The 13,259-nt window shown below is 41.2% G+C and overlaps 1 protein-coding gene across 3 annotated transcripts; it reads right to left on the bottom strand.

Annotated features, from left to right (window-relative positions):
* Window positions 1–4,391: 4,391 nt before the first annotated feature.
* On the bottom strand, window positions 4,392–11,921 carry gpx4 (glutathione peroxidase 4; the record flags this gene model as incomplete). 3 transcript variants are annotated; one of them, NM_001346486.1, is given in 7 exon segments in its annotated part: window positions 4,392–4,624; window positions 5,599–5,658; window positions 5,742–5,766; window positions 6,648–6,799; window positions 7,999–8,143; window positions 8,954–9,048; window positions 11,818–11,921. In NM_001346486.1, coding segments are annotated over 6 exon segments (510 nt in total), but the record flags the coding sequence as incomplete, so codon positions are not given.
* Window positions 11,922–13,259: the final 1,338 nt, after the last annotated feature.

Raw genomic sequence — 13,259 nt, 5'->3', positions numbered from 1 at the left:
TCACTGTAATTAAATAAGCACAGAGCGCGGTTTGCATCGATACAAAAAATAGTTTTTTCACTGCAACATTAAAAAGACCAGTAAAACACACACACACACACTCTCTTGTATTTTATATACCAAAAAAAAAAAAAAAAGTTTGCTTCAGAAACACATACATTCTATAAATAAGCTGCCGTTTAGCCATGCGGCAGCCTTTCAACCTGAATAGCCAATGGCACATATAGCAATTTGTGCTGCCAAATCAGTGGAAAACACCTTGCCATTTAGATTCATCAGAATCACTACTTTTCATGTGGCGATCCTGGCCAGTAGAGAGAAAAAGCTTAAACCCAACACAACTTAAAGGAGAAGGAAAGGCTAGTAAAGAGTTAATCTCAAGCTGCAGGCATACCTTCAGTTGTCTCAATAGTGCCCTTAAGTCTCCCCATACTTCACCCGCTGAGCTGGGTAGAGAAGATTCCCATAATGCATCGCTCCTTCAAGACTTGCCGACTTGTTACTGCAGGCGGCGCATGCGCACAGGGCAGGAGCGTCCGGTTGCCATGGCGACACAGCGTCGCCGAACTCTGACAAGCAGGTAGGGGAAGCAGGTGCTGCGAGCGGCGGAGGGTTTGTGGCAGGAGCGAGGGGGAGTTGTGGAGCTTGGGAGGGTTTGTGGCAGGAGCGGGGAGCTGCAGAATCTTTGTGACAGGAGCGGGGAGCTGGCTTGTGCTTTTCAGCCCATACAGACATGCTGGACAAGATGGCGGCGCCGTTCACTGAAACAAGTATGTAGGTTCTAGTATGTGTATCTCTGTAAATCTTTCATTAGGCAAGCCAGGAATATAGCGTTTTTACACAGCAATAGTAGTACTATTTGTGTGCTTAATAGATTTTGACTTTCCTTCTCCTTTAAAGGACATGTAAAGCTTACATTTATGTACATCATTGGCATCGTTTGTACAGCATATATCCCCTCCGCGTGCCAGCACCATCACATTTTCCTAAAGCAAATAGCAGCTTTCACCCGGTGGCCATTTTTCCTCTGATACATAATCAGTTACATTTAGATCTGCAAACAGCATACACACACACACAGACCCTTATTCAGCATACATTTCATCAAGAATACAGGCTCACACAGGCAGTACTGTCTTTGATAAAAGTTCTGCTTTGTTTGAGCTGAGCTCAGGAGAGAAGGTTAAGAGAAAAAAAACTGAAGCAGACAGCTAGAGCCTAGTTTCTATAGGAACCAGCAATGCCATCTCTTCACTGGCTGCTAGACTGGGGGTCGTGCTTAGTAATCTGAGCTTAGAACAACTGAGCATGCCCACAAGCCAACAGCCAAAGCAAATTCCAGAGGGAGGGGGCAGAGTGGGTTATAGGAGGAGAAGCAAATCTACAGTGGCTTGCAAAAGTATTCGGCCCCCTTGAACTTTTCCACATTTTGTCACATTACAGCCACAAACATGAATCAATTTTATTGGAATTCCACGTGAAAGACCAATACAAAGTGGTGTACACGTGAGAAGTGGAACGAAAATCATACATGATTCCAAACATTTTTTACAAATAAATAACTGCAAAGTGGGGTGTGCGTAATTATTCAGCCCCCTTTGGTCTGAGTGCAGTCAGTTGCCCATAGACATTACCTGATGAGTGCTAATGACTAAATAGAGTGCACCTGTGTGTAATCTAATGTCAGTACAAATACAGCTGCTCTGTGACGGCCTCAGAGGTTGTCTAAGAGAATATTGGGAGCAACAACACCATGAAGTCCAAAGAACACACCAGACAGGTCAGGGATAAAGTTATTGAGAAATTTAAAGCAGGCTTAGGCTACAAAAAGATTTCCAAAGCCTTGAACATCCCACGGAGCACTGTTCAAGCGATCATTCAGAAATGGGAGTATGGCACAACTGTAAACCTACCAAGACAAGGCCGTCCCCCTAAACTCACAGGCCGAACAAGGAGAGCGCTGATCAGAAATGCAGCCAAGAGGCCCATGGTGACTCTGGACGAGCTGCAGAGATCTACAGCTCAGGTGGGGGAATCTGTCCATAGGACAACTATTAGTCGTGCACTGCACAAAGTTGGCCTTTATGGAAGAGTGGCAAGAAGAAAGCCATTGTTAACAGAAAACCATAAGAAGTCCCGTTTGTAGTTTGCCACAAGCCATGTGGGGGACACAGCAAACATGTGGAAGAAGGTGCTCTGGTCAGATGAGACCAAAATGGAACTTTTTGGCCAAAATGCAAAACGCTATGTGTGGCGGAAAACTAATACTGCACATCACTCTAAACACACCATCCCCACTGTCAAATATGGTGGTGGCAGCATCATGCTCTGGGGGTGCTTCTCTTCAGCAGGGACAGGGAAGCTGGTCAGAGTTGATGGGAAGATGGATGGAGCCAAATACAGGGCAATCTTGGAAGAAAACCTCTTGGAGTCTGCAAAAGACTTGAGACTGGGGCGGAGGTTCACCTTCCAGCAGGACAACGACCCTAAACATAAAGCCAGGGCAACAATGGAATGGTTTAAAACAAAACATATCCATGTGTTAGAATGGCCCAGTCAAAGTCCAGATCTAAATCCAATCGAGAATCTGTGGCAAGATCTGAAAACTGCTGTTCCCAAATGCTGTCCATCTAATCTGACTGAGCTGGAGCTGTTTTGCAAAGAAGAATGGGCAAGGATTTCAGTCTCTAGATGTGCAAAGCTGGTAGAGACATACCCTAAAAGACTGGCAGCTGTAATTGCAGCAAAAGGTGGTTCTACAAAGTATTGACTCAGGGGGCTGAATAATTACGCACACCCCACTTTGCAGTTATTTGTAAAAAATGTTTGGAATCATGTATGATTTTCGTTCCACTTCTCACGTGTACACCACTTTGTATTGGTCTTTCACGTGGAATTCCAATAAAATTGATTCATTTTTGTGGCTGTAATGTGACAAAATGTGGAAAAGTTCAAGGGGGCGAATACTTTTGCAAGCCACTGTAAGTGATTAAGGCGATGCTGCAGCCTTACTATTAACCTCTGGACAACCAGTATTGAAAGATTTCAAAGAGGCTGTTCACTAATTACATTTGTGTGTGGGGTTTACATGTCCTTTAAAAGCTATATATGAATTAATAAAATATGCAGCCTTTTCATGATCATTTTAATGTAATAATATGGTTCTGAACAGTTACATAAGCCTGCCCCCCTTTACTCCTGCTGATCTGGCTGACTACTTTGAGGGGAAAAAAATAAAAATAAATCAAATGCAACAGTAGTCCACCGTCTTCAACCTGCATCCTTTAAATCCCTCAATTTCCTGCACATGTGATGTCAATGTCAAGGAAAGGAACATCACAGTGGACTACATTGAAAGCTGTGGATAAATTGTTACATCACCGATGTAGCATTAAATGTTTTAGTCCCTCCTCCAGTGCCAGGCTTTCAAATGGTGCAGAAAAGAGAACTGTTTTGGAGCCGGATTTCAGCATATAAAATGGTATATGTGCACAATTGGCTAAAGAACTAAAAAATGAAGAAGAAACAGTTTGTATGTATGAGCTGAATCAACAGAACAATGATAAAATAATTTTGATCAAAATAGGGAACCTGCAGGTCTCTCCACATTAAAATTCTTTTTTGAAGAAACAATGTACAGTTTGATACAATATGGCTTAGGGATGCAAGATCATGAAAGACAAAAAAAAAAAAAAACCTGTTTAAGTTTTTTTTTAGGAGGACTGGTGTTACTGTAAAGACAGATGCCAAATGTACTGCTAAAGAAAACTCTAAGAGAGGCAACTAGTTTAAATATAGGGCTGCCAACCCTAGAGAAAAGACAAGTGTAAACAGGAAAACCAGAGCTGCAGATTGTAGCCTAACCATAGGCTTAGTAGGCTTAAATCATAATTTGAGGTGTAAATTATCACAATATATTTTCTCTACATTCTCCCCCTTCGCAAATATGTTATGCCTGTGTTCACTCCAAGAATGTATAATATTTGCCATAAATACAAAGGATATTTGACATTTTTCTCACTAAGCCTATGGTTAGGCTACAATCTGCAGTTTGGGTGCCATCTACTGCAATGCTCTCTGCTTGCAAGCAGTGCCTTTTTTGAAGCAGACAACTTTACAAAATGGTAGAAATGGGTCCCACATTTTCATGGTTATTTTTAAGAGCCCAGTCTCCAGGACAGCACAGTGCTCACTAAAATGACCCTGTGGACCTTAAACCAGCTTTTTTTTTTTTTTTAAAGGTTTTAAAAGAGATCTCTGGGGGCCATGAAAGACATTTCAAGACAATATTGGCCTATATTGTTTCAAGCCGCAACAACACAGCTAACCACCAACCAAAACAGTTGTGGCAATCTTAATTAAGGTTTACAGTAATTAACCACAGAAATCAATATATTTATATATAACCTTTATTAAGTCACATGATTCCTTTTCACAGCAAAATATCTAGAAGTGAAGCAGTTTCCCCTCCATTGGTGCACGCCATTTCACCATCCGGTCTGCCTCCTCCTTCCGGTTTTGAAGCATACCATCATTACTAGGAAAGGAAGCTGCAGGATACACTTCCAGACAATGAATGATTGGAGCCATGCTACAGCAAATTGGGTAGATCCTTCTCAATTACCTATAATACGGTGATAACAGAGAGAGAGGAAGAGTCATAACTTTATTATGGCTGAAGCTATTCTAAATAATGTGTTTTCCCCACAATTTTGAAATGGATATTTTCCTGATATTTAGGCCCACTTTTCCTTGATGTGAAAAATAGCTGCTCGGTGGACAGTTGAAATTTCAAGCATGGAAGTACAGAACTCCACCCCACCCCCTCCAGTCCTCAGTCTATACTCGAGATTTCCAACTTTGTGACTATGAGCCACATTCAGGTTTTTTTTTTTTTTTTTTTTTTTTTTTTAACAACGTTGGTGTGGCTCCGCATAGTTTCCCCTTTACAACCCAAAAATGCCTTGCTATAGACGAATGTTGGGATTGCTGCCAGTAAAACATATTACCCATGGCAATCTGGCTTAATAGTTGGGGGGGGGGTCTACACCATCCTATAAGTGAGCTTGTTTAGAGAATAAAGTAATCCTTTTTATTTTTTGTAATCTCTACAATTACTCAGAATTACCCAGAATGACATACCTTGTTCCCTGTATCCAGACTTAATTTTGTTTCTCTATTGCAGCCAGTTCCGCTACAGCCCTTTGTTACTTCCTTGTCATGCATGAAGCTCCTCCCCCTTTTGATTCCTGTGCCCTCCTCTCTCTCCAACCGATGACCTCAACCAGGTACCTACTGCACCTGCCTGACTGATTTTAATTGGAGCAGAGGCAGTGAGCATGCACGTTAGGCACCTCTAAGGTCTTTATAGTTGGGGAGAGAAGGGGTGCTTAGAATGCAAGAAGAGGCGGAGCTTCACGCTAGACAAGTTCAACTGCTCGTAACAGAGAAACAAAATAGGTCAGGATGCAGGTATGAAGGAGGAGAAAGGTATGTTATTGCCAAAAAAAACAAAACAGACACTACCATATATTCAAAACATACTAAGCTTTTTGTTGTTACCATACCCTGCAAAACAACAAGAAAAGTCAAACTTACAACTGGATCTTCCATCGGGCTAAATCTCTTCACCACAGCACCCTCCCTATTAATAAGGAACTGTGAAAATAATTTAGAATGAGAGTAGCGAAAAAACATCTAAGGCCTAGTTAGCGATGGTTTTAAAAGTATTATACACTCACCTTAGTGAAGTTCCACTTGATGGCACTAACAAGGGGAAAAAAAAAAAAAAAAAAAAAGTTACAACAATATACATGGAACTTTGTATGCAAGGCAATAAAACAAGGGAAAAATGGAGTTTCTCCATCTTAACTGGCTAAATGTTGGCAGATACAGGTTATGCTGGCATCCACTGGTTTATGCTGGTGTGCATACACTATTTCAGACTGTTAAATGTAAATATTCTGGAGCCGTGTGGTACTTATTTGGCACCACACACACAGAAGGGGTGGAATTTTATTTTTTTTTTTTTTTTTTTTAATTTAAAAGAGAAATAAAAGACCATCACAAATAACATTACTAACAAAAAAGAAGAATGGAGGATAACTAAATACAAGCCAGTAACTACAGCTTCCTGTAGTAGCCCCAGTGTGTGCTGGTAAAGCTCTGTGCCACTGCTATTACATCCTTAGTGTGCTGTGAACTGTACATTTATGAATAAGTAAGCACAGAGTACTGCTTTTATCCCTACAGAACTAGTTTTGTAACTGAAGATCTATAGCATCATTAAGCCCCATATATGCACTGCAAAAGCAAACCCAGAGGGCAAGGTCACACAGACCACATGAGGCTGATCGAAGCTGATCCCCTTCCCTACGCTGCTCCATTGGCACTGAGGCAGATACTGTAGTTTTCAATGCATGCACATGGAGCAGCGTAGGGAACTGATCCGCGTCTCAGCCCAACGGATAAACGCACGGCTAAGAAGGATCTATACGCTCTGTGTGACCTTGCCCTAATGTCACAAATGTGTTGCAGAGATAAGCATAAATCACAGGAGCACATTGAAAAAGGCACCAAACAGATTGGCTGCAAAACAGAGAAGAACAGGGTCTAACAATGAAACATTAATACCATAGTTAACCTACTTTCCGAGGGTACCATGACCTTTAGGCTGCTCCTTCATCCACTTCCACAAAGGGTGGGCACCATCTCCATTAACCTCAATCTTACTGAACATGTCAAATTCAACTTTGTAAGATGCAGCAAAGTCTTTAATTTGAGCTTCATCCCCAGGCTCCTGCATAAAATACAGATCAACATTGGAAGCAGCATGCAGTTGCACAAATGATTTAACATTAGGCTGCTTATTGCATCAGCAGACAGGGGCTGATAAAGCACAGAAACACAAATTTACCAGCAATTTCACTTACATTACTAATTGATTATCCCTCTGTTATAATTCAACATTAAAAAAATTTATAACCAGCTAATTCCAACCCGCCTAAAGAGGAACCCATGGGAAGCTCTTTAACAAAGTGATTTAAGCCATTCCCTCGACTGCCCTACACCTTTTAACTTATATTTTTAGACTACTGCGGCTGCTTGAGCAACTTAATTTCAAAGTTTCAGAAAAGTAAAAAAAATAAATAAGAATATAAAAAAATAATTTTTTTCCCATAAAAAAAATCAACGCACCAGAGGTCACCCCTTTAGATTAAAGGAACGGAGCTTCCATTTGAAGCAGCGTAGGTGGTTTTTCACGGTGAGGGCAGTGAGGTTGTGGAATGCCCTTCCTAGTGATGTGGTAATGGCAGATTCTTTTAATGCCTTTAAGAGGCGCCTGGATGAGTTCTTGAGCAATCAGAATATCCAAGGCTATTGTGATACTGATATCTACAGTTAGTACTAGTGGTTGTGTTTATAGTTTGTGTATGTGAGTGTATAGATTGGTAGGTGTGGGTTAGGTGTGCTGGGTTTACTTGGATGGGTTGAACTTGATGGACACTGGTCTTTTTTCAACCCTATGTAACTATGAACTATAACTAACTAAATAACCGAACCATCTTTGGGAACATAAGTTTATCAAAATCTGGCACCCAAATGGAAAGTAGCTGAGCTATCTTGATTGATTAGAATATATTGCCCTTGGGCAAATAGCCAACTAGCCACTTTGTGGCATTTTTTTTTTCTATACAATGTTTTGAAATGGTTTCACTTTTACGCCTTCCCACCTCCTATTATTATATTCCCCATTCTCATTAGTTTCTATTCACCCAACATGGATGACGTTCAACCACAATTCATGCTTTTATTCTATACAATATCATCAGATGGTTTCTTGTGATTCTTTTTACTTATCTTTACCTATGTCTGATACCACTGTAACAATTGATATGGGAAAAAGGTTATAGTTTACTACATTTGCAAGTCACAGAAAGAAATAGGAAGCTAACCACCCAAATTGAGGTATATATATTAGAAAGCCACACCTCATACCTGTTTTCCAAACTGGTTACAAGGGAATCCAAGGATGCGTAAACCTTTCTCAGCATATTTGGCGTGTAGTTCAACAAGCTGAGTGTAGTTTACGGGTGTTTTTCCTCATTTAGATGCTACATTGACAATGATACATACATAGCCCCTGTAGGGATTTTAGAGAGAAAAAAAACAAAACAAAAAAAAAAAAACATTATATTGCAAGAACAGAGTGTAGATCTCAGATATAAATAGCAGTCTGGTGTATAAATTATAAAGCACATTTTATACTTCTACTTGTTAAAAGTAAAGATTGCAAAGGAACCTTTATAACTGACTGCTAAGCAGAGTATATTTTTTCAAACAGCCATACTGGGGTGTAACTTCCATTGTAAGCCTCCAACTGATAGCAGAAGAGGCAATTTTGTCAGAGTGCTGAGCATGCAAATACTCAGCACTGTATGATATGAGAAAAAAAAAAAATTGTATTTACAAAGCAATGCTTCCCATTTAGGGCTCTGGCACACGGGGAGATTAGTCGCCCGCGACAAATCTCCCTTGTCACGGGCAACTAATCTCCCCGAACTACCTTCCCACCGGCAAACATGTAAGTCGCTGGTGGGATGGTACACGCTGCGCAGACGAAGTTGCCTCGCGAGGCATTCTCGGCGATTTGCCGAAATCGCGCCGCCACGTGTGCCATCCCACCGGCGACTTACATTTTCGCCAGTGGGATGGCAACTGATGGCAACTCGGGGAGATTAGTCACCCGCGAACAGGGAGGAGATTTGTCGCGGGCGACTAATCTCCCCGTGTGCCAGAGCCCTGACGAGCACTGGTGTTTACCCAGCAAAATGTCCTACATTTAAAAACCCAGAACTTAAAAGAAAATCATGCAGGGAGAAAGAAAAGGTGCTTTAAAAGAGGCAAACATAATACAAATGCATGAGATAAAGCAAACCACTGCTGCAGGTACCTGTATTTTTCCAAGGACACCTCATTGCCATCAATGTCTACAGCAGAGAATTCATAAATGGTTTTGGCTGCCTTCCAGTCCGCTACCTGCGCACACTACCCGAGGAAAAACAAAAACTGACATTATGTATGCATTTTACACCCTTTAGCGAGTCTCTTTAATGTCCATTTATCATTTTCTTAGCCGCACTACAAGATCAAATCACTGATGAGGACTGTTACTAGGAGTTTTCTGTACATGCACACATGTAGACACATTGCTTTTAGTAATAAAGAGTCTGAGAAATACACAGTGCTAAATCAAGAGAAATTATACCAGAACGGAGTAAACACCTTTATTACCCCAGCAGCAAATATAATCTCAGCACATTATAAAACCAGTCACAAAAAATTACAGATCAGTACATTTTTAGTATTTTCCACCAATACATGTTTATTATTTTCACAATTAATTTTAGTATTTTGTTTTCTTATACTTTTTCAACCAATTTTACTCAATTTAATTTAGCAGTTCTTAAGTGCAGAATATTAAAAATGCCCCAGGTTATGTAAAATTCAAGACACCCACATGCTCAATAAAAGTGGGGCATAAAGACATCATAAGCATCAGCACGGCTGGTGACATAACTTGGCTAGTGTTCTTGTCTTGTACAGATATTCCAGTTCTACCCCAATGCCGATTTTACAAATAGTATGCCATTTTACCACTGAAAACAATTTGCTATAAATGACACTAATGGTATGTGATAACATGATAACTACATTGCTATGACATTTTTCTAGCTAATATGCAAAGCCCTATAGTTAAGATGCCCATCCATTAAAAAAATCTGCTTGTTGGGAGAGGTCACCAAACGAGCAGATCTTTACCAGATATGCCTACCTTGAGGTGGACAATATCGGACTGATCTGAGCACAATGACAGGTATACAGATTGTCAGGGCGAGGACCACATCAACGAGCCAATGTGGTCATCACTCCAAATAGATTTTTAAACCTGTACTCCTATCGGCGTGCCCCATACATGGGCAAATAGACTGCAGATCGCCTGAAGGAACTGAATCTGTAGCTTAACTCTGCCACCTTTACTGGCTACACATTACTCAGCCCACCACCAGGACACATTTTAAATTTAAGTAACTCTCACTTAACAATTAAAGTGCATGTCCACCAAAGATTAACATTTGGCCCTCTCTTACACTGCTTTTACAATCTGCACAATGTAGCCGAAGCCAACTCTCCACCAGCCAAGATTCCATGCATGTTTCTTCAGATATCTACTGGCATCCCTTAATTAACTGGGTGGAGGAGAACTAAACCCTAAAAATGAATATGGCTAGAAATGCCATATTTAATAATAAACTGACTGCACTGACTTAAATGTTCAGCATCTCTATAGTAGTAATGATATAGGTCTTTACACTTGTTACAGAAGCTTCCTATCTCGGATTCTGTTAGAATTCTCCGGGACAGTGCACATGGTCAGTGTGCTCTGAGCAGCTAAGCTTAGGGGTTGTTGCAAATTATCAAGCAGAAAATGAGGCTGTCCTGTCATATAAACTGATGCTACAGGTCTGATTATTAAATTCTGATGCAACTGCCCTGCACACATAATGTGAATCTGAATGAATTACTAGTCAGCCTTATACTGTTACATTTATATTCTATATATGTATACGGTATACTGTTGGTCCCTAAGCTCAGTAAGTGACAGCAGCACAGAGCATGTGCCGTGAATCAGCAGAAAAGAAGATGGGGGCTACTGGGGGCATTTTTGGTGGCACCTGATCTTCCCTGCTAAAGGGATGTAGTCACCTTGGGCTGGCACAGAAGCCCAAAACATAATGTACAACATTTCTGGCCTCTTTCTTAAGTTATGCTTTAGTTCTCCTTTAAAGCTGTTTCTTTCTACTAGCAAATGTAAATATTAATATGGGGAGATCATTGTATTCCTACAGTATATTGTTGGCAGTTCCATAAACTTCTCCACCATTTTAGTATTTCAAACTGTGACTGATCAGAAATGCACTTAATGACAACTGACCAGAAGCAATGTATCCACATGACTTGGAAACACAGCCTCTAGAAGGGCGATGCCGACTGTTAAACAACCCCATGTCATGAGGACCTTAATGATCCAGTCCTGGTTTTTTTAAGGCTTGAACTCCTCTTCCCACTACAAGATAACATGATATAAGGTCTCAGAAAGGCCTGGAGTGGATCATTATCTTCCTCCTGACATGGGGTCGGTTGACAGCTTTGAGTGATGAAGGGGTTAAGTTTGCAGCATGCAAGCACTATCCCGAACACATGAAAGCACTAGATTAAAAAAGGCAGTTTAAGCAGGTTAATTCCACTAACCCATCAGACCCACTGAATTAATGTGTCAGTCTCCCTCTTTGCCCTCTAAATGGAGAAATTACAACTCTGCAATCTCTGCTTTCCAACTCCCGCAATCCTATAACAATGGCATTCCTGTCCCGTATAGCACACCCACTCAGTCCTGCTGCGAGAGCATCTGCCCAGGACACCTCTAATAACTAGAACGCAACAAAATCCAGATTACGGTACGAGCCAATATGGCACCACCACTGAGCTAGACCCACACCCCACCACGTGTCCATTAATTCCCATTCGGATTCACCGAACGCTATGGGGCCATAAACAGGTTAAATGTGTGGGGGGGGGGGGGGGTGATACAGAAGAAACAGAAATGTTATCTAATCAGAAATAACTACATAGTTTAAACTTAAGGGAGACTATTACACTGGTTATAAAGATACAATACAAGTATTGCGAATACCAAACACTAACTACATAACGGCGAGAGCTGCATTTCATACTATATTATATCCCCTCAACATACCATGGCTCGACTTTGAACGCCTCCGATCACAGATCCAAGCAGCACTGAGCGCTTGATGCTGCGACACAGCAAATTCAACATGACGCTTCCTTTTAGGCCCTCCTCCGCACCGCTGGTTGGCCAATCATAGAGCGCCAAAAAGAGACAGCTGTCTCTTTAAGAACTGCGGTGAATGCTGAATGGTGAGTTTTGTGTAGGAAAACCTTCCGCGTTCTAAGTTCCACTTCCTCAACGTGTGCGTTCCAAGACGCTTGTCAGTTCCTTGCACATGTTTAATAAACGAAAAGGTAGCTTATGCATTGTATATTTTATTTCTGTCCTTCTTTTAGCTAGGGCAGAGAATATGTCCGCTTGTTAAAGAAAATGTCGCAGGGCAAAGAAACTCTTTAGAACGCTTCTGCAGCCTCCCCAAACCATTTATTATTATTATTATTATTATTAACATTTATTTATAAAGCACCAACATATTATATAAGTTTCATACATTGGACATACAGAGTAACATATAAAGCAATCAATAACCAATACAAGAGGTGAAGAGGGCCCTGCCCAAAAGAGCTTACAATCTACAAGAGAGCTTACAATATACAAGTGTGTGGTATCATTGTTCTCAATCTACCTAACATAAAGATTTGTGTGGCTAAATATGGTCTGTCTACAGGAGAGTCCAGGTGTGATAGAAGACTTTTATTTTCCGTTTATTAAAGCAGCACCGATGATGCCCATGTTATATACCTGCCTGCACAGTTTCACCCTGGGACAGTTAGTAGTTAAATGGATAGGAGACCTGGAAAAGCAAGTGGGGTTAAGGAAGGTGGTTATGGAGTATTTGAATTGACTTAAGCACAGTGGTGTAACTAGATTAATTAAGGGCCCCAAAACATTTGTAAGTACTAAAATATCTTAAAATTGCCCACTTAATAAGGCCTTGCTGGGCCCTCTACATTCCTGCAACCCCCCCCCCCTACTTCCTCTGTCATTATGCCCCTGCTTAAGCAGATATGGCGGCTTGGCCAAAAATGTCCCTGTAGCTGTATGAACAGGTAGCAGTCAGGTAGTCACGCAAAATAGTGAAGCAGAATAGAATTTTTATCATTGTATGTTCTACTTGTGTCTGCGGGGGTTTCCTTTTGTGCTCCAAAAACATATAGGCAAGTTACTTGGCTCCTGATATAATGGACCATATTGTGTGTGTGTGAATATGCATTGTGAGTACTTTGGGCCAGTGCTGGGCCACAGCATGGATACACCAGAAGCAGAGAGCTCTCATCCATCTCATCCCCCTCGCTCCATGAGCCAATGTGTACACTTCTGTTGTGATGTGCAGAGGTGGAAAAGGGTGATGCGCCACATGGGGGGGAGAGGTGAGCTACAAACTAGGAATAGGCAGAAAGAAGTAGTTTGTTCCTGACCCCCGTTGTGCCCTAGGTACGTGCCTCTT

The sequence above is a fragment of the Xenopus tropicalis genome, chromosome 1 (genome assembly GCF_000004195.4).
Source record: "Xenopus tropicalis strain Nigerian chromosome 1, UCB_Xtro_10.0, whole genome shotgun sequence".
NCBI classification, from domain to species: domain Eukaryota; kingdom Metazoa; phylum Chordata; class Amphibia; order Anura; family Pipidae; genus Xenopus; species Xenopus tropicalis.
This window is presented reverse-complemented; position numbering and strand designations above follow the sequence as displayed.